This window comes from Callorhinus ursinus, unplaced genomic scaffold (genome assembly GCF_003265705.2).
Source record: "Callorhinus ursinus isolate GAN/ISIS: 27379988/994484 unplaced genomic scaffold, GSC_fseal_2.0 scaffold4, whole genome shotgun sequence".
Classification (NCBI taxonomy): Eukaryota; Metazoa; Chordata; class Mammalia; order Carnivora; family Otariidae; genus Callorhinus; species Callorhinus ursinus.
Window position 1 is genome coordinate 121,824,595 of NW_027397066.1, and position 21,975 is coordinate 121,846,569.

General features: G+C 43.4%; 1 protein-coding gene across 5 annotated transcripts in view; it reads right to left on the reverse strand.

Moving 5' to 3' along the window:
• The window catches only part of ZNF827 (zinc finger protein 827), a 172,491-nt gene that overhangs the window by 116,572 nt on the left and 33,944 nt on the right, over window positions 1-21,975 (reverse strand). For all 5 annotated transcript variants that reach the window (XM_025874262.2, XM_073892307.1, XM_073892308.1 and 2 more), the window contains exons 3-4: window positions 15,110-15,282; window positions 9,072-9,552 (exon numbers count right to left, since the gene is read on the reverse strand). In XM_025874262.2, coding sequence (XP_025730047.1) covers window positions 9,072-9,552; window positions 15,110-15,282 — 654 coding nt within the window. The remainder of the gene's footprint in view (window positions 1-9,071; window positions 9,553-15,109; window positions 15,283-21,975) is intronic.

A 21,975-nucleotide genomic window follows, 5' to 3' on the forward strand; every position in this document is an offset into this window, starting at 1 on the left:
GCATTGCTTTTAGATGTTAAGCATATTATATTCAAATAGAATGTTTAAAACATTAGCTAAATAATTTTTAAATCTTGCTCTCTAATAAGGTAACCTACTTAACTTGCCTTAAGTAGTTTTATAATTAGTGTTTGGTGAAGTTTGAACCATCTCCTATTTCTCACTAATCCCCACCTGGGCTAATCTTTGGCCACATTTCAGTATCAATGTCCTCCAATCAGGACCACACAGGTCCCTGAACACAGCTACCATCACTGTATACACAGTGACAAAGGGAAAACAAAACAGGGCAGGATCGGGGGTAATAACAATGAGCGGTGTCTCCAGAACTGTAAAATAAATAAATAAGGTTTTCCTCCGTGAACTAAACTAGCAAAATCAACACATAATGAGCAAAAGTCACTATCTGTAGCAATCCGCTTAACAGACAGGATATCTCCCTTGTCAAAAGCAGGAAGGACAAGTCCTGGAAAACCAATCAAGTCATGAGTAAATGCGAAAGAAAGCTGTATTTTAAATTCATTCTATTAACACGTACAACGAATGAAATGTATGAACAGCAGTGAAGTGATTTGTATGTATGAACAGCATGAAGTGATTTGAGACTAGAAAAAAGAAAACCTAAAGATTGGATAATATATTTCCAACACTTTTCGGGGAAGTTGGTGACCATCTGCCCCAAATGACATCTCCTCTTGATTGTTACACTTGTCATTTTAAATTACCATGCCGACATTCTGGTTTATACATCAGTTTTTAAATGATTTTTGTCATTGTGGAACACCCAGAGAGCCTGAAGAACTCTTGAGCTGTGGTAGGCTATAAAATGGCTGTAACAGGGGTCGCCTGGCTGGCTCAGCCGGTAGAACATGCGACTCTTGATCTTGGAGTTGTGAGTTCAAGCCCCATATTGGGCGTAGAGCTTAGTTAAAAAAAAAAAAAGCCATAGCAATTCCCCTCCCTGAAGCCCCACCCCTTTGTAATGTGACTTCCCAGCTCCTCCCATCAAGAGGTGGAGTACATTTTCCCACTCCCTGAATCTTGGCTGGAGTTGTGGCTTGCTTTGGTCCATAGAAGGTGGTGGAAATGATGTTGGGCCTCAGTCTAGCCTCCAGAGGCCTCGTGCACTTCTGCTCTCTCCTTTGGAACCCTGCCCGGCTGTCATATGAATGAGCCTGGGCTAGCCCACTGAAGATGAGAGACCATAGAGAACAGGGAGAAGCCATCCCTAGCTGAGGCTATCCTAGACCAGTCTGCCCCTAGCCCATGTCGAAACGGATTTGAGATTTATGCCTGGAGAGACCCAAAGAAGCACCCTATGCTTCTTGGCCCAAAATGCCAGTCCACAAATTCATAAGCTCAATCAATGGCTATTAATTTAAGCTGCTAAACTGTGGAGTGGTTTGTTACTTAACTAACAGTGTGACAGACTCCAGTTCCTAGACTAGGCCCTCCAAGCTGAGGGCTTGGAACATGGGACATGAGAAGACATCAAGGGACTCTGCCATCAAGGTGCCCTTTGAACAGCCTGCTTACTTTCCACAGACCACCACTCTCCTTCATCTTCTTTCTTATAGCACTAAGGAGCCACTTGCAAATTTTAAGTGAAGTAATATCACAACCTCAGACAACCTGACTCCCAGAATATGACTAAAGGCTTATCTTTTTTATAATCCATCATGGAATGCACTGTGGATGGCATAAAGATAAAGATGTTACAAAAGAAACATTATCTGCCACCCCGCATACACACCATAGCTACCTGAAATAGCTCAAGAGACCAGACTAATCATACACAAGGAATAGAATGAACTATGCAATAATACAACCACCAGCCTGGGTGATAAAGACTCTAAATATCACTGGAATTCACAGGGGGTGAGAGAGTTGTCAGTAAAGACCAGACTAATAGGAAAAGGTTTTACTGAAGCAGTGGGAACCAAAATATTCTTTGAAGGATGACCAGCATTTGCATAGGGCCAAACAGTCGGAGAGGGTGTCACGGGAATGGGCCCCAACATTGCTAGAAATTCCCTACAAAGATACAGAACCGCTTGTGGGTCACAGGAGCCTGAAAACAGTTCATTTAGTTTTAAGAACATTATTCCTCTTTTTCGAAAAGTTCTGATTTCCCCCCATTTTACCTAACAAGAGGAAGCTGCATGGAACTCCACAGTTCAAATGACCAGACCCCCGGAACGACATGAGTAAAGGCAGAGAAACAGTGATGAGAGGGTGTGGGTTCGAGCTGGTGAAGACGGTAAACATTTTTCTGGAGAGCAGTGAGGATACAGTTCCTCTGGAAGAATGAGCCAGGCAGGGGCAGAGCCTGATACAAGAGGTATCAGAAGAAGAGTCCATTAGAATGCATTGGAGGGCCTGAGGGGGACGCTGGGGTGGAGAAGGCACCAGGGAGGGAGCTAAAGAGGCAAGCTGCTAGGTGTGAGCTGACGGCCAGGAGAGGCTGCATCAGAGGGCTGGATTATAGATATATTTTCAAGATACAAAAAATTTAACCAGATTAGTGACCAAATTAGCATGCATTAGAAATGATGCCATGGTTTGAAGCCAAGGAAAATAAACAGTGAAGTAGACGGAGGTCAAAAGACAGTTCGCTCAACTGAGAAAAAAAAATTAAGTAATAGCTAATTAAGTGGTCATGAGCCAAGGTTGTGCAGCTCGGCAGAGATGAATCTTTGCTCTCTCCCTTGTGGCTATAACCTTTGAAGCCTCAACTTCCTCATCTGTAAAACAGGTTTAATATTAGTGACCCCTTAGGGCTTTTAAGAGGGTTAAATGAGAAATTACATGAAGCTGTGGGCACAGCGCCCGGCTTGCTATAGACACATTTGATTAGTAAGTGGTAACAGTAGTAACAAACAGCAATAAGTAGAAGAAAATATACTAATGAGGGAAGGAAGGAAATGACTTGGATTCAGGTTTGCAGGAACATAGACTCTGATAAATCTTCCCAGGGATCTGTCAAGATCAAAAATTATTCTCAGCCCAATTCTAGAATGAGGTGTACTCTATCCAACACAGCGAGGAAAAAAGATCTGAATTCCAGTCATGACCTTTTTACAGCTAATCTCGTTGAGTCTTGGTCTTTGTCTACATGCTTGTCATGAGGCAATGTATTTGGAAATATGCCATACGCTGTAAAGCCCTACGGAACTATTAGTTGGCCTTACTGTTATTACTATTTGCACTAAGTAATTCCTGAAAAGCCTAAAAGAATTAATGCAAATTTCAATGGTGTCTAACATACAGCATTCAGAGAATGGCTCCATGCTGGGGACTCTTAACTCCGCACCAGCACACCAGGGCAAAGAACAGAGCCAAGTTCAGTCGCGCTGCCTCCTTATTTTGTGATCTGGGGTACAGGCAGCCTGGGGGAGGAGGGAATGTTGGAACCAGGCCCCCTGGATTAGAATCCCAGTTCCGCCACTTATTAGCAGCACAAACTTGGGCAAGTCTCTTAACCTCTGTTTCTCGGTTTCCATCTGTAAACTGGGAATGCTAATCCTAACGTGACACCGAGTAAGCACTATATCCATATGAGTGATTGTTAAGGAAAAATAACCAACAATGAGTAGATGTCACCAAGGGCCCCCAGAAGTTTCAGTACAGGGGTGTACACCCCCAAGCCCCATTGTCCCGCTCCTTTTGTGAACTCAGATCAGTCCCTGTCTCAGGGAGTAGCAAGTCATTGAAAAACAGGAGTCACACTCCCTCTCCTATGAATCGCCACTGGGGTCAATAAAATCCAGGATTTCAAAAGGGCATTCAGGCTTGCCCGCATGGATAAGGCCCTAAAGGCTGCTTCCGACACCAGGAATTCCAGTCACGTGATCAGTGCGTGCCCATCATGAGAAAAGCAGGGCAGGGTTAGAAAGACGGGCACCTGGCTGGTTCAGTCAGGGGAGCATGCAACTCTTGATCTCGGGGTGGTAAGTTTGAGGCCCATGTTGGGTGTGGAGATTACTTAAAAAAATAAAATAAAATGTTTAAAAAAACAGTAAGAATAAGATAAAATAGAGGGGCCAACTGAAGGTGTAAAGGGAGGTTGTTAAAAATAAAACCACTGGGGAAGGTACATTTAGGGAAGGGAAGTGGGAGCCCCTGGCTACTGGCATGGGAGTCTTACGGCATGACTGGCTGGCATTTACTTACAAGAAGGCTCATGTGGAAAGATGCTGTACTGAAAGCCAGTCAGAGCCCCAGCCCCCAGGCAATATGGGCTACCTGGTTTACAGCGCATCTTATCCCTCCTTCTCCAGCGGCCAAACAAACTTCACCAGATAGGGCAGCTGCCATTTACAGACTCACTGTATTGTAACTGCAGATGCAAAAACTGTGTGAAATAGATGGAAGGTGAAGAACAAAGGCCCGCAGGAAACTGCAAGACAGCACACAAACACGGTTCCCAACTCACCTGTCTTGGCCCAAGAAAGCCACTGCTGTGTTACAGCAGAGCTCCTAATAAATCAGAAACGGTTCGGCCTGTACCCATTTGTAAGTCACTCCTTTAAAAATGCCATCTCTTCTAGTTAAAATTATTCTGGACTTCATTTTACAAAATTAATATAATGTGGGAGACAGTATGAATTTTTTTTTTTTTGCCAGCTTCCAAATTAAAAATAGTTGAAATGACTTGTATCTTTTATTTTGGAAAACCAGGGACAAAAAGATATTCCCAGCCTACAACGGAGGCGCCAAGTTTCTGTCAACTGCTTGGTTACAATGTGGAGAGTTAGAATTAAATTTTCTATCTTGAAAAGTGTAGCTTTGAGGAAGAGAGATGATGTAAAGGCCGTTGCAAGCAACTTTTAGTCAGGCATCTGATGATGACACTCCCAGCCCCTTGATGTTCTAGATGAGTCTTGAGACTTTCTGGTTCTAACGGGAGAACACACTAAGATGCTTCTTCTAATTCTCCTGTCATGAGGCCCCACAAGGAAAAACAAGGGGCTCAGTGGCCATGACTCAACCAGGCCTCTTATTCATGTCAACCTTGACCTATGGTGAATGCCTCAGACTCATCTCACACCACCCACTAGGCCCCTTTTCATGGTCTGAAATAGAAAGTAAGGAAGGAGAGCTGTACTGAAAAAAACAAAAACAAAACCCCAAAGTACCACACCACCACAGCTGCACCGAAAAAACTGTATCAGGTACCAAGTGCGTATTCCACATCAGCGGGCCTCAGTCCCAGCTGCGTATGAGAATCATTGAGGATTTTAAAGAAAATGCCAATCACTAGGCACTAGGCCCTTTCCTAGACCAATGAAATCCTAACTTCTGGGAATGGGGCTGGGCCCCTGACATTTTTAAGGAACTCCCCAGGTAAGTATAATGGGCCGCTGAATTTACACTTGCTGCTAGTTACGGGAGAGAAGGCTCAGAAGCAGCCGGAACTTAGGTGCTCCACGGCTGAGTGCCTCCCCCACCCCCATGCCCCGGTCATGTGACCACTGGATCACCTGCTCTGACATTCCACCATCCGCCCCGGGGTCTTCTGGCTCCCAAGAAAGAAATATGCAAATGCACAGGGCCGCAGCCCTCCAAGGCCTGCCTGCAAGGCTGAAACCCTGAGCGAAGTTTACAAAATTATTTTTTCCATCAGCCCAGAACGCCAGCAGCCGGGGCTTCCTCATCCTCTTCCCTGAATCAACTCCGGTGCTGAGCCTGGGAGCCTCGGCTCTCGGGGAGCACCATCAATCTTGAAGGACTACAGAATGTTAAGTGTGGGCTCAGCAGAGGAATAGTTGATAGATCGGGGAAGGGGTTTGATTTCACAATCACACAGGCTGGGAAAAACCTTAAAACGGAGGTTGGGGGGTGGGTGGGTGGGAGAAGGATTTAGAGTCTGTTGAAAACAGCATTCTACCGGCGATTTTTTAATCCCACTGGGTTCCATGAAGTCATCTCGATGCTTAGTTTTAGTCGAAGGAGCAAGAAAGACTTCCCTTAATAACCAAGCAAGAAAGAATCAAGTGTTTTCCGTCTCTCTCTTTGGGAAACAAGTAGGTATGTGCACGCTTGAATCTGTCACTGTGCTCCAATTCTGCAGTCATGTGGCTGGCACAGAGATTTGCAGACTTGGTGCCCACAAACAGCTGCACCCTACGGTCCCAGCAGGTGCACGCACAGAGCCCAGCTCAAAAATTCATTGCAAGAACAATGGCGCCGTTATGACGCCGAGGGACAAGGCCTGATACTAAGCACATACTGTACTGCAGCTGAGGATGGCAAGAGCTAGAAACTCAGCCACAGCTCCCTGGGATCTGGCCTTTGGGTCCCAGGATCATATTCACAGACACGGCCACGTAGGGCACCCCAGTGACAGCAGCTATAAATGATAAGGCCCGACCAACCAGAGAGTTGGTGGAAATTAAAGAAGAAAAAAAAAATCCCTCCAGAAAATGTATTCCTTTCCTTTTAACATATCTTCTCCTCCTGTGGGCTGCACCGCCACAGTCACCAAGTTTACATTTACATCCAAATATGCACACACAAAAAAAATTACCGATGCATCTCACTCCCCGGTGACTTTGTAACAGGTTGCTAGGTAACAGTGCATACAAGTCAGGTTTCAGGACCTCTACTAAGCCACCAGAAAATAGCTGCATGGGCCTTTTGCATAAATAGTGTGCATTTGTTATCTGTTTTCTTATGCCAATTGATCAGTCAGTAAATACTCCCACTGCCAAACTGTAAACAAGTCCCATCAATAACTAACTGAGAAAACAGATCACAGTGTGAGGCTTTGGTGCAGTCTTTCACCCCAACCTACCCGACTGGCTTCTCTTGAGTCTCTCCTGCTTGCAGTGCGGGCTCTCAGCAGGCCTTATCTATGCTCCCTGAGATTGGGTCGGGAGCTAATTACAGCCTGAGCCCAGCAGGAGTAGTGTATCATACACCAAGTAATCTTATACGAAGACCAATCCTTCCTTCATCCTCTCTCCCCTTCCTCCAGATTTAAAAACTTCTTACAGTCCTGGAGCAAGGGCAGTAACCCCATACTAAGAGCTACTCACTGTCCCTCCCCCCCCCCCCCCTTAGTCTCCCCCGGTCTGTTAAGTAAGGAAACATCCCATGATTAAACCACACCAGTTGAATACACCATTTGCATTCCCTCCCTTGGGAGTGCACTAGAAGAGCCCAGAAAAGGAGCCCTTTTTGCTACAATACTGCTGAGAGAGACCATCCAGGAAAAATCAGAGATGCACACCCTGCACGCCCCCTCCCCTGCCGGAGGTGAAGCCTAAAGGATCAGCAGCGAAAGGAAAACTAGAATCATGCATTTCCCTACATTTTCAAAAATGTTTAAATATAAAACTCGAAGACTCTACAAGCACATTTTCCCCTAGATTGGGGTGGGAGAAGGTAGGCGGAGGGGTGGAGAGGAGGAGAGGAGAGAGCCACCCTCCCATGTTCTTCAAGGCCACAGGGAGATCCACTTCCCTTCCCGTGATCTGACCATTTCCAGCGCAGGACTCTGCACTCACGCTGTGGGCTGGCGGGATGGAGCTCCTGGCTGTAACATTTCCTGCCCCAGTTGACTCCCCAGGTCATTTCTGACACCTCATTTCCTGTCCCCTACCTTTCCTCATTTCTTCCAACTCGTGTTGTGTGCTCCTGAGGGGCAAAGATCTAGGGTGCTGGGGACATTCCAAGAGACCTGACTGAAGTGTCACTGAGCAAAGGGACTCCCAAGCGAGTGAAGCTGAACCTCTAATTCACCTGGCAATGACATTTAGTGAAATGCGACTCACAGTCCATTTAAAGGAAGGCGGTGACCAATTATTCTCCATTTAAAAGGGTATTGTCAATCTCCAAAGAGCTGAAATGGCATTTGGAAATCATCGTGGGGACTGCCATCTTCACTGAAAGACAGAACCAACTCTCAGCCGACCTTTCCCCACCCACCGCATCTCTTTTACAATTTAAAATCATACTTTTAAAAATGTAACATGTAGCAGCACAATCCCATGTCATGTTTTATCATTCCCAAACAGTCAGGAAAAACAGCGCTCCCTCAGGATTGCCACACCCCCTATTCAACTCCACAACTTAATCAGAGAAATTGGGGAAAAATAAAGGACAAAAACAAAAAGAAACACCATGTGTAATCTGATGATGAACGTGAGGTCAATTAATAATAAATTTTTATAACATATTTCATCTTCTTTCCAAAAGGCAGTGGGGTAGATGGGAAAGAATATTTTTTTAAAAAGTTGTTTGTTCATTTTTTTTAATTTCACTTTACATGAGGCACCTAAAGTAGTTAAATTCATAGAAGCAGAAAGTAGACTAGTGGGGCCTAAGCAGAAAGTAGACCCAGGGGCTGTGGGGAGGGCGGAATGGGGAATTCTTGTTTAATGGGTATGAGGTTCGGTTTGGGATGATGAAAAAGTTCTGGAGATTGATGGTGGTAACGGTTACACAACAGGAATGTACTTAATGCCAAAGAACTGTATACTTAAAAATGGTTAAAATGGTAAATTTCATGTTAGGCATATTTTGTTACAATAAAAATTTTTCTAGTGGAAAAAATAATGTAAAGATAATCTTTATCATTTGCACAAATTTTAAAACTATAATTCCTAACAGTAGTCTCTGTATATATATCCTTTAAAACTCTTTCAAATTAAGGCAATAAAAAACTTGCATAATGCAAAATGAGACGTTCCATACGAGCACTTTAAAAGAACCAAATGCAGAGACAAGTTAAATATGGCCCAAGGTCACACAAAGAACTCTCACCAACTTGGCTCACCATGTGACCTGTCCCCCACAACAAGAACCCATAAAGGGGAAAAACCGGAAGGAAATCAACAAGCCCTGTTGTTTCTAGCCCCAAACCACAGCAATGCCTACTTCCAAAGGACCGGGAAAAACAAAAACAAAAACAAAAAAAGTCAAGGAGAAAATTTATGAAAGTGCAAACGATTAGAATTTAAAGAGACCTTGAAATCATCTAGTACTACCAGCTCACTTTACAGATGAGACTCCTGGTAGAGAAAGAGAGAAAGAGAGTGAGAGAGAATACAACCCTATTGAAGTACCTGACAGCTTCATGAGAAAATCAGACGCCATCTTAACAGAGATGTCCTGGCTGAACAATGCTGACGCACTGTTGGCCACATACTCGGAGGGGTCTTTCAGCTTTGTGTGGTTGGCCGGCCTGTCGGCAGCATTCAGAGTAAAGGAGGTTGGCAGGCCGTTATCTTCCTTGGGTTCCTCCTTCACCAGCAAAGGCGAGACGCCAGCCCCACCCTGGCTAGTCCTCTCTGGAGTGTTGGACGTCATCATGGTCCCCACTAGCTCTGTCCCTCCTCCTTCCCTTTGCTGCCCCAGGCAGGCACTGTCACTGAGGTGGGGAGATCCCTTGACATCTGGGTCTGGGATCTCCTCCTTCACCTTGGCTTCTGTCCTCAGGAAATGCTGATGGCAACGCATGTGGAGTTTCAGGCTGAAGTGGCGTGAGGAAGTGAAAGGGCATAGCTGGCACTGAAAGGTCTCTCCCCGGTCCTGGTGCTGATGAACCTGACGAAGAAGCAAGAAGAATGAGCTCTCCACCATGTGCTTACGGAAAATGCCTTGTTGTATATCCAGACTACTCAACAACCATTTCCTCACAGTACCAAGGGCTGGCCCAGGAAACAGAATCACCAGAGCAGCATTTTGTTACCGTGCTCCAGGTAATGAGGTCCGTCCCTAAACATAACGCGGGTCCACGTAGCTTAAGAGCCCATGATTAGAGCCACACTCACAACGGAGGATGTTGTCTGCCAATGGAGGCTGTTTTCAGGAGAATCCTCCTAGTATTCTAGTCATCTCATCTTGGTGGGTCTTCAGAGAAAATATAAACCCAGCACAGTGCGAACTTACATAATTACCAGTTGGGGGTCAAAAGAGGCAACCTGTCAAGTAATTCCTCTCACGGTAATAATAAGTTGCACATACCCGATTATTGTCACTCAGAGAATTAGTTGTTTTGCAAACGTAATTTCAATTTTCAAAACGCTTCTCTAGGTAATTAAGAATGTGGAAAATGAGGTCTCCGGGGTATTCCCGTTTCATAGACAGGGAGACTGAGACCCCAGAGTAAGTGGCTTGAGCAAAATCACATACGAAGCAAGCAAAGTAGAGTGCGAGAAAAACCAAGGTCTGATCCCCACCAAGTACTCTCGGCAAGATGAAACCAATGTTTCCAAATGTGGTCCTATCGGGCTCCAGATTCTGCTGTCTGCAATGAAAGAGTGCAGACTTTTAAATCCAGTTCCAGTCTTGCAGGCACAGTACCTGTAAAAAATTGGAAGAAGCTTTTTCCTTCCTGTCCCTACCAAATGTAGTGCTTGAAAAAGTGAGGAAATCAATCACTAGACTGAGCCAGGCTTCGAGCTGGCAGGTGCTCGTCAGCTCGTAACTTCCCCATTGAGCTCTGCCAATGTACTTCAGTGCTGACCTGCTACACCCTGCTATTTCAGGACTGCCCCTCCCTTGCGTAGAAACTGCCAATTGTGTAGATTTGGGCCAAATGATTCGGGGAGCTGTGGGATCTGGACAAGCAAGTGACTGGGATTCAAAACCAAAACAGAACTGACACCTCATCTTCCAGGGGTGACCTAGGCGGGATTTGAACCCAGGTCTAACGAAGGTTAAAGGCTAGTTCGTTAATTCACCGCACCACCTGGCCCCTCTGCGTAGGCTTCCTTTCCAAGAGAGCAAGTTTTACTACAGCTGTTTACGCATTCTGAATGCAATCCAAAAGCATTATTCACCAGCCAAAACATACTTTTAAATAATGTTGAGTGACCAACAAAAGCAAAGAAATTAAAAGTTAATGGTGAGATCCTGTCGCTACAGCACCCCACTGTGGCTTTTTGAAAAAAACAGCCGAAGAGATTCTGGGTCCCCCAAAGCATGCATTTCTCAGAAATAACCATATAAACTTCAATTCAGTTGCAGCAAGGCCTTGCTCATTAAAAGGCTTCCCCTCTGCCAGGTCGGGAGGGGTTGGGGGGTTCGGGACGCGTTTGTCACTGGTCGTTAACATCACCTCTCTCTGTTCTTTCACAACAAAGGGATTTCAGTCTGGAGCTGATCATTTCATTTTGCTTTCTCACAGAATCGTGAAGATTCCCCACCATCTCCTCCACCCAATTCCCGCAGGAGCAGGGCACCTTGGGGGCTCGGGTCACAGCCCCACAGGACCCTGACAGGTGCTGCCTAGAGCATGCCCGGAACCAGGTGGTAAAGGTCACGAGGCGGAACGCTTCCGTCGTCCCGGGAGCAGTGCGGTAGGGCAGATTCCATTTCAGAAGTGTCCTTACATCTATGGACCCGGGAGAGGAGAGGAGCTAATCCGAGAACAGAAGCTCCGGAAACAGCTTCCGGAAGAGGGAAAAGGACAGAGAGGGAGCCCAAGTTCTAAAGTCGAAAGGGAGCCCTGGACTGAAAAGCGTCTGTGCGCAAGTATTTTTACGTGGCTTCTTTTCCACCAGATCCTGGCCTTGCTATATTTAGTTGTGGAAAAATCAGTTTAAAGGTTTAAAGGAGGAATAGGGGCCATGGTGTTGATTCTCGAACTTGTCATTTTATGTGAGCTGCACCTTCCCAAAGGGGCGAGATGTCTCATTGGGCCTTTGAGAGAAGTATTCCCTATGTCCTACTGCTGAGTTTCTTCCCTCTGTCCTGACAGAAAAGCACTTTCTGTGATGATTTTTAATCTCTTTAACCTAACATTGGCTTTAAAACCCTCTGAAGTCCGCTAACGTGAAGAAACGCTTATCTAAAGTATATCATTCTCTCCAGGCCACACAGAGATATGCTGATGGACTGGTCATTTTGCAGCGAGAGCACCTAAGGGGTGGGAAATAGAAGGCACTGTTACATCATAAGGTCCATCTCTCAGTGGTGGTGGGATGAACAGGAGGAAGCTTTGGCACACACCTGCTCCACCCCCTTAGGGGACCGGGCTGGGCAGGGAAGGAGCCTCCTCAGGAGTCACAGGCCCTTAAGTGGCAGGCCCCAGACCAGCAGGACTCAGCGCTCTGACCCTTGCCCAGTTTCTTGCCATTACTTCACCACTGTGCTTTACTTTAACAGTCCCCACCTTTTCTGTTCCATCTTGGCTTATGAATTTCGTATTTAATTCCTATATGCTCACTCATCCAGGAAAGTTGTAAAAGACTTAATGGAAATCTAAGATAACCCTGAGGAAGCTGGAGGCATTTACAAGCTCCTTCCTCAGCTGCCCATAAAAACGCTGGCGAGATATACGGAGGAGGAAAAGGCGGGTTTAAAAAAAAAAAAAAATGTACAGTGCCCAGCACCTAGTGGGGACACAGTAAATACTGTCCTTGTTGAACAAATGAAGTAGAATCCCAATTCGTCTTAACTAAGTCGATAGCATCAATATGGAAGGATATCCCTTAGAATGATAATGGTTATTTCTGTGTGATGGGATCGAGGGTCAATTTTATATTCTTGCCATTTACCGGTTTTCCTAAATTGTCACCATTAAAGATTTATCATGAAAAGAAAAAGGCAATAAAATTTAGAATAATTTTTTATCCCACGTCATTACTCTATTTCCAAATGTAAACGCTAACTCCGAGAACTCTTGGATGAAAATGACCGAGTTAGCTGCATTTCCTGGGTGTGCTCTGTGCTGGGCACTGTATTCAGTTGCTTTATGTCCATTATCTCATTTAACCCTTATAACGACTCCGCACTCCAGGCGACAGATTGGATGATTATCTCCACGAGTGGAAATGAAGGCTGGGAGAGGTTAAATGATTCACCCCAAGTCTCCCAGCTACTAAAAGTCGTGGTACTGAGATTCTAACTGAGGTCTTTCTGACCCCGCACTCAGTGTGAGATCTTAATCTATAGGTGACACTGCCCCCACTTCACAGGCTGGATTCGTTGTAGAAAATCCATTCATATTTTTAGTCCCTGGTGAATGCAGCAGAAGATGTCTAGTCACAAGACCACCACAACTCTACCCCTACGTAGACTGTGTTTACAAAATGTCTCAAAATTAAAGTACGTCCAATCAAAACAAAAGCATGGGTTCTTTAAAGAAAGAAAACGGCCCATCGGTGAGGTGGAGAACAGAGAAAAGAAAGAGTACACCATTTGATAAAATTAAACTTGCATGAGCCCTTCTCACACTTCCCTTATCAAAAGCTCAGAGTCGTAGCTCAACAGGTTAGGACACTATGAGTCTGAATAAAGTAGTAATTTCACACAACTGCTTTATTGTACCGGTTATTGATTTGTTCTGAAAGCATTCTGAGACCCCGCGACCCGCAAAGCCCTTGCAGCTCTCATCTGTAACACTGTCATGGCCGACCGTCTGTATCATCAAGGCACCCAACTCATCTCCCTGTAGTTTCAGGGTCAGTACTTCCTGCTATTGAAAACCCAGCTTTTTTTTTTTTTCCATGGGTTTATAAATAGGTTGTTTTATGTGACCCTGAGCTGAAACCAAGCTTACAAGGTGTCAGGCTAGATGCAAGTTTTCTGCTCACTGAAGCTTTAAATTTGCCAGACCTGATTTCTAAACACAGCGTAGGACACAGGAACGAAAACAAATTTTAGTTTTAAAGGCATTCCTTTTGAAGTCTCACCCTGCTAATGAAATCCATTTTGCAGGTATAAAATACGAGATTTTGCTTTGGGAAGAGGTGATAGAGGATGAGGAGGGGAATGGAAAAACTAAGTAGGCTCAGTAAAATCCAACCAACCAGAACTCCTGGTGTTCAATGGATTCTGAAGATGAAGGGCAAGCTAATCCCAGGAGAAAAAGGCAAATGACAGAATACAAATTACATCATGGATTTAATTTTTCTTTTTAATCTTCTAAGCTATCACCTAAAATCAGGAGAGGTTCTGTCTGAGCACACTTTTTTAGAACTACAATTCTATACAGTCATCACTGATCTATTCAGACGGAGTAGACTACAAGGTTTTGAATAAAAGCAAATATCTTGATTACGTACATACACTACGCTTCTTATGGCAGGAAAGTAAAAACGTTATAAACAATGTCAACAGCCAAGCCGTACTGAAAATATCAATGGGAAAATAAAAGTGTTCAAAGACAGTTATCAAAATTAAATGACTACTATTGAACATTTCTGTGTCAGATAACTTTGCTAACATTATCTCCTAAAATACTCATGACAACGCTTCCAGATAAACATTATCATTCTCATTGAACAGATGAGAAAATTGAGAGCCCAAAGTTCATTTGCTCAAGGCCACTTAGCTAGTAAGTTGCACAATAATATTTAAATGCAGGTCTATCAAATTCAAGAGCCCATGCTCTTTTGATCTCGTGATTTTCTTCCTTGGATTTCAGAGAAAACCTTTATTAGTAATGGGGTCTGCCAGAAAGATTTCGAGATGACTAAGTTTTCTCCATCTCACGTAAGAGTGAAACAGAGTTGTTTTTAATAAGACACTGAAAACAACGTCCTTAAATGTTTGGTAACTGTGATCCTGGGAGTTAGGACAGCACACACACACAGACAGCCTTGGGAGGACCCAGTCTTGTCAGGAATAGCCCCCCAAGCCTCACACAGGGCGAAAGCTAGAGCCCAGGTGTCTTTCAAGGTCCTCACACCTCCTATAAGGAGCCTCTGGGTGTTCCTGTGGGTTTGTCAGCTGGAGAGCAAAGCAACAGCAGAAGAGGGTGGACCCCTCTCTGGGGCACGGGTCCAGCAGCCTGTCCTGCACTGGTCTTTCCTGCTCCTTGCTCTTCCCTAAGTCTTCCTCCCAGTGTCCCAGACACGCATTGCCATGCAAGGCCAAGGTAGGCTGCTGCTCCCCAATAGGAAAGGGCCCTACATTACGTCTATTGTTTGGATACCAAAGCTTCTCTTTGCCTTTAAAAAGGACGGGAGTAGCATTAAAAGGTAGACCCTTCGCCACATGCTTCATCGGGCACCCGACCTCGAGACAGTGAGCACTACATTCCGTAGGATCCACCGATGGCCCCTCTCCTGCCTCGAAGCCTCCTGCACTCGACCGTGTGCAAGAGCTCAGGCTGTGCCTGCCTCTCTGGGAGGCCCGTCCGCAGGTGGCTTACCTTCATGTGGGATTTGAGATTGTCCTTGCGAGCACAGCGGAATGGACAGAGAGGACATTGATGACTTTTTAAACCTGTGTGAATCACCATGTGCCGCTTCCAGTAACTCTTCCTTTTGATAACCAAACCACATATCGGACACTGGAAAGGCTTTCCGCTTTCCTCTTCTGAAGCTTGGGAGAGGGAGAAAGAAAGAAAAATTGAGGAAAACAAAAAGGTACACTGCATCCAGCACTAATTCACATGCATTGCCATGTAAAGAGCACTAAAAATGATCTGGTGTTTTCCCTGGGCAATTCCAAGACTTTATCCACCAGGAAGTTTTATCACTGCTTTTCTTCAAGTAGAAACCCACGTTCATCTCATTACTTCCATGTGGGTTCCATCTTTCAAAATCTGACCATGCTGCCATGTGACGGTCTTACTTTCAAAGGCCATCCCACACCTAGGAAGGTGTCTGCAAAGGGGCTTTGCCTGGCCTGGTCTAGTTCAGCCCAGAAAAGCCTGACTTCAGGGGCTTTGTTTCCTGAAGGAAACCTCCAGACTTGAGGCCATATTTGAATTCCTAAACTTAGAAAACAGCAAGAAATAAAGACAAATCAAATGGGACAGGGAATGATGCACTGCACCACACTGAAAACCAAACAGCCATCATAAGCCTCACAAACCAAACTCCAACGGAGACAAATTTTAGGATCCCTCTGTTGACTTGTTTAGTTACGTCTTGAGCAAACGCTACTGCCAATTTGGCCATCAAGGGCTCTTAAGGTCAGGGTTTTTCACCCACTTATTTCTGTCCCTCTGGTTGTCACTAACAAGATCCATTGCCTTCTTCTGCCCTGGGCCCCACCACCCACCCGCTTGGGGAAGAGCTACAACAAGGCAGTCACAAGTGCTTCAATTTTTCAGGAAAGCAAACAAACCAACTACTTCCCCCAAGGAAAGCTAAGATAACTCTCTCCTTCTCCATTCCCACAGGAAAGGGTCTCCACTGTGACACTGTGTTGCTACCCTCTGGTTCATCAATTTCTATTGCTCAGTGCCACACTAGCTTCTGCAATTGGGGGATACAATAAATCAAAACAATAGAGTTGAAGACTCAGACTTTCCTTCCTTCATCATGAGGGATCAGAAATATTTCCAAACTGATTAAATAAGTCGTAATACACTCATAAAAAAATATATATGAGGCCATTTTTAAAAATGAACTAGATCTATAGATGCTGACATAGAAACACACCCAAGATATTAGAGTTAGTGGATAAAGCAAGATAGGAACCTATATTTAGGCAGATTCTATTTTTGTTTTCTAAAAAAATGAGAATCAATTGTTGCTAATACAGTGAGGTGACAGGCTGATAGAAAACTTTATAAAGGATGGATCAAGCTGACAACACTTAATGCCACTCATTAAGTTTAACATCACTGAAAAGGGGACAGACATCGTGGGCTTTCTGATAAGCCACCTATGAAATTTTTTGTATTCCTGTATTCCTAGGAATACAAAAAATTTAATCAAGACTCTATATAACTAGAAGTTTACCAGAAATACAGGTGGTTAAAATAGCAACAACAGAGTAAACCCACATGCCCAGGGGACAGAATCAGCCAAATCCAGAATGTGGGAAATTCTACAAGACAGATGACAGTCTCTTCAAGGAAATGGCGCTAGGGAAAGGGACGTGGTTATGGAGACATATCAAGCAAATACAAGGTGTGAAGCTGATTTTGATCCTGACACGAACAAAGCAATTATGAAAAGACACTTCCGAGATAACTGAAGGAATACTGATTGTAACCCAGGTGTTCCACAAAATCATGAAACCATCGCTGATCCCGTTTGATGTGATAATAGGTACTGTGGTTATTATTTTTTAAAGTTCTTCTCTTTTGGAGATAATATACATGGTAATACAGGCAAATGGATAGAGGTCTGGGATTTGCTTTTAAATGCTTGAGCAAAAAAAGACAGAGTAGAAAGAACGGGATGAGTAAATGAAACAAAAAATGATATCCTTTTATTTGTATGAAAACGCTCCAGAAGCATACCCAAGAAACCATTAAGCAGTTACCTTTGAAGAACTGGGGATTAAAAGGAAGGGGTCAGAGAGGGAAACTTTTGTTTTTATTTTATATTCTTCTATACTCACTGGATTTTTTAACGTGCACATTACTTTTATAATTTTAAAAGGATATATTCTCATGTGTAAACTTTAAAATCATCTTATTATTTATTCATCGAGTCAACTGAGTCTCTGTATGCAAAGGACCACTTATCATGGCTCACACCAGAAGGGTTCTGGAATACACTTAGGGCATTCCAAAAATTCTGTTTTACTATGACAGGTATAATAAGCAATATTGGTTACCCTAAACAAGCAACCTGAAAAAGAATCTGCTAAAAATATACCTTCAAGTCTGGAAATTCTACTTGTGATGTTTCCGTCCCAAGCATTTCCTTTTCTGATTGGGGGATGGGGGGGGATGGAGGGTTCTTTCGCTCTAGGACAAACACACTTTGTAGAGGCCTATAAACATTTTTTTTTTTTTTTTTAATTAACCTGCCTTTAGCTTTCCTGCTGTTTTTTGTTGATTGCTTTTGCTGACCTGGAGTCCTACCCCTAATTTGGCCTCTCATTTTCTATCCTTCATTGTCGTTTCTTCCACTCTGGTATCTTGATCACAAAGACTACACATTGAACAATAGATCTGAGGGAAAAAGCTGAACCAGGCCTCTAGGTGAGATTATTGTCATAAACCAGAGGGGGGAAAATGATAATGATGTCTCTTTGGGGTTATAAGAACATCAAAATAGTAAGAAAGACATACACAAACAGGCTGCCCCTAATCCCCATTTTCAACCTGCAAGCTGCCTAATTTTACAGAATTGTCTGGGAGAGGACAGAAAAACGGAGATGTCCTCCACTAATCTGAGGTTTCATGGCACCTCACAGGAAGGCAATAAAAAGGCATTAACTGACAAAAGGAACATGGCCAGCACCCCCCGGACACCCCACTTTGCTTAATATGACCAATATCTTCCTTATTTTTCTGACAACCCCCCCCGCCCTCTAGTGTGTATTACAGAGCACACTACATTAAATCCTGCATATTAGCATTTCATGTAAATCTATTTTATTTTGGAGCTATTCTTCCTTTGTTTTAATTAATACCAAAAGACACACGAATCATGTACAAATTAGGGTGTCCTTGCATTGACTGGGAAAAGAATTAGAATACTCATAATGAAGAGAAACTAACAGCAAGATATGTGTCGAAGCACTACACTATTATAACTGTTTGAAAATTTTAACTGATCACAGCAGGAACAGAAGAAGACAGAAGCCAAATGCTAAAAATAACCATAATACAATGATCGATTTTCAAAGTTGGCCATTAATCTCTCCTGGTACATCTGCATTTTTATTTATTAAACATTTTTTGGTATTTTAGTAGGATGCCCTCCCTGTCTAAGGGAGGAAGTAAGGATGTATTCTAGTTTGTATGCCAAACTATTTTCAAGGAACTGACAGCTGTAAATTTCACTCAAATTTAGAGCCTAAGGAAATATGACCACTTCCTCAGACTGAACCACACATTCTTAAGGCAATAGGATTGAAATGTTCATTATTTCACCTAGTTTACAACTGTCTGATAAACAATTTCCCCCAAATAGATCACTATCTGGTTAATATCACCACAAACAAAACTAAATCCCACCAAATGCTAACAGACCCAGTGGCATGGATAGTTGCTACTTTGCTTCTTTGGAGAATATACATTCTCCTCACAGACAACAGTATTATTGGAATAAGAGAGATAATAAATGTGTGTAAAATGCCTGTCACACAGTAAATGAAAGCTACTGGTAGTAGCTGTTGCAATAATAGTAGTGATGATAGGCTCTAGTCATACCTTCCAAAGCTCTCACAGGAGAGCAGATGTAAATTTAAACAACTGACATCACATAAATAGGGAGCTCAGGGCCTGGCCCAAAATGGTGGTTTGTCACAGGAGCCTGGAGAAAATAAAGGAGCAGGAGTCCACTGTGCTCCTCAGGTAGAGTCCAGCTCAGACTAGGCACAACTCTGATGGTCAAATTCAGCTCAGCAGGGAAAAGAGAGAGGTGGAAAAGACAGAAGGGGAGGAAGGGGGCGGGAGGGGGGATTGGCTGGGGCAAGGCTAGAGGTCTTAACCTGTGTGTCTCCAGCACCCAGACAGTGCTGGGTATGATGTGCAATTCAATAAATCTGTGTTGGACTGTAATGAGAGTAATTGGAAAGGGCTTGGTCAAGAGAGTATCAAAAAGTGAAATGAGTGCTGGAAATGGAAGAAAAGGGTACAGGAAGCTGCCAGCAAGTCCCAGTGGATGCAGTGTCAGCCCAAGAGTGCATGCTTTTCACATAGCACACCGATACATGTCTCAAATGAATGGGTGTGGAGAGATGTTCATGTACTTACATCTCACCTATTTCCAAAATGAATTTGGAGCAGCTGATATTTAAAATGCAGGCAGTATGACTACACCATTAGTAAGGTACAATGGAAAATGTTTAGACTATTTACAATGGACAAGATCTACCCAAGGCAGAGATAATCTTGTGGGAGGTTTGAAGGTGAATTTTAAGAAGCAAGATACTTAATTCAAAAAATAGGAAAAAAAAATTACGTTTGTTTTGAGTTGACAGACAGAGTTCAAGAATAAGAAAGGAAAAGCAAGGAATCTTAATACAGGAAGGACTCTTGGAGATCAGTCCCAACTAGCTCAGTTTATAGATGAGGAAGCTGAACTAAGGTGTAGGCTTAAAATCCCTCTGCTAGTTAGTGGCAGAATTGGGATTAGAGCCAGTATCTTCACTTCTGGTTTGGTCTTCTACCCTGCTGTTATATATAAATCCATAAAACAACAACAACACATATCACTGCGGCGGGGGGGCAGGGAAGTCATGGAGGCTTTCATTAACTTACTTGCTTGAACTCAAGGTAGGAATTTTTAAAACCAATGTAACTGTTTTGTAGGCCTTGAAATTAAACTTTCTCTTATTAGATCCTATGTAGCAATTCGCAGAAAATCGAGCTAATTTGCAAGTCCTCTGCAGGTAGTATCTGCATATACACCTTACCATACACATCAAAGGAATTCAAGATGCCAGGTGACCCTGGGTATGCATAACCCTCATCACCAACTCCACTCCAGGCCTATCAACCCACCAGTGCACATCTGTGTAGGATAATCCATCCTCCTTCCAAACAAGATATAGGGAATTAATATCTTTTAATAGAATTTCATGGGCATGTCTCTCAAATGCTATTTCAGGGTGTAAAAAACTATGGATTAGCAATGGATATCACTGGATTTATCTGTTGTTATTGACTTTGATGTTATTAATGCATATTTTAATGATTGCTAAGTATTCAATAAAACTAAGAAGTTTTCGATAGCTGTATATCTAGACTAGAGGCAGTCTAAGTTTAAATCGCTGGGAAAATAGAACTGAGGTCAGTGACAGAGAGTTCTGAATCTTGATTAAAAAGTGAATTTTCTAAACAAGTTCCTGTCTTGTGATCATTCCCAGATTATGGCTCTAGTAACCATGGACCTAACGGGAGTAGAGGAGGAGGTTACCTCACTTTCTGGACTTTCTATGGCTTTGCAATAAATTTTAATAGCATCACGTAAATATGAAGGAAAACAGTACCCAGAAAACTTCTCTCTCTATTGACCCAGGAAATATTCTTAGCCTTCAGTTGTATGACACCAGCTTGCTTCTAAGCATATCTAAATTTTACTCAGTAAAATAAGATGTTTCAGAGACCCTCTCTCTTGAAACTCTCCTTGTTATTTCTTTTAACTAGGAGCCTGGCATCCTGGGAATCTTGGTGGCCGTTTACAAGAAACTTTGTCTTTAAAATAAAAACCATTTATTTTATTCTGAGAGGCAACAAACAGTAGCTTCAAAGAGAATTGAGTCAATGTGTGACATTTATCTTTATAGCAAACGGACATAATCTTCTCTCTCTCACATCCCCTTTCAGAGGAACAGTGTGGCATGTGCTGGGGCGCGGGGTCACATGAAAGAAACCTCCTCCTCAAGTGTCACGTCTCTCTTGCAGGGGGGAAAGGCTACTGAGTGGTGGACTCTTTAAAGGAATTAAATACACCATGACCTGGCAACAACTGAATCCTGTTCAAAAAGGAGGAATAAGGTCAGACCTAAAAGACACTTTTTTTTTTCCCCATGGTTTGGACTTCCCTTGACCTAAAGAAGGTCAGAGAAATGCTGGTGTCTAAATTACTCAATACAGGATTGGCTTTTCGAGCACATATCTCTTTGTAACTCCAGAATCCACTTTCTGTGCCCTTTTTGCAACATTTTGGGAAACAGCTTTAAAATGTAAGCCCTGCTTGAAATCAGGATGGTGTGTTGTTATTTTTAAGGTTCTTTTTTGCAAATTATTATTTGTTTATTTAAATGATTAGGTGACAGACACCCTTTCTCTGCTGCAAGAAGCCAGCCTACCTATCTATTTCGAATTCAACGAAGATTTCTTTCTAAGGCAAAGGAAAAAAACAGTAAAGAGAGAGATGTTTAGAAACATGGGTGACAGCTCTCACCACATTCTCATAATACTTTCTCGGTAAAGCCAAATTACATCTGAATCTAGCCCCGGGTTGCCCTGAAACCAACAGTATAGTGTGTACAAAGGGAAGGGGGGGGCAGATGGAGAAGACCCACCTTTCCTTCCACTCCTCAGATTCAAAAATCGGTAACAGCCACCAAATCATCTCTCCACGATATGAAGATAAATAACAGAATGGAAGTAGTCCATCAACTTCTCCTTAACCCATCATCTAGCTAGCACAC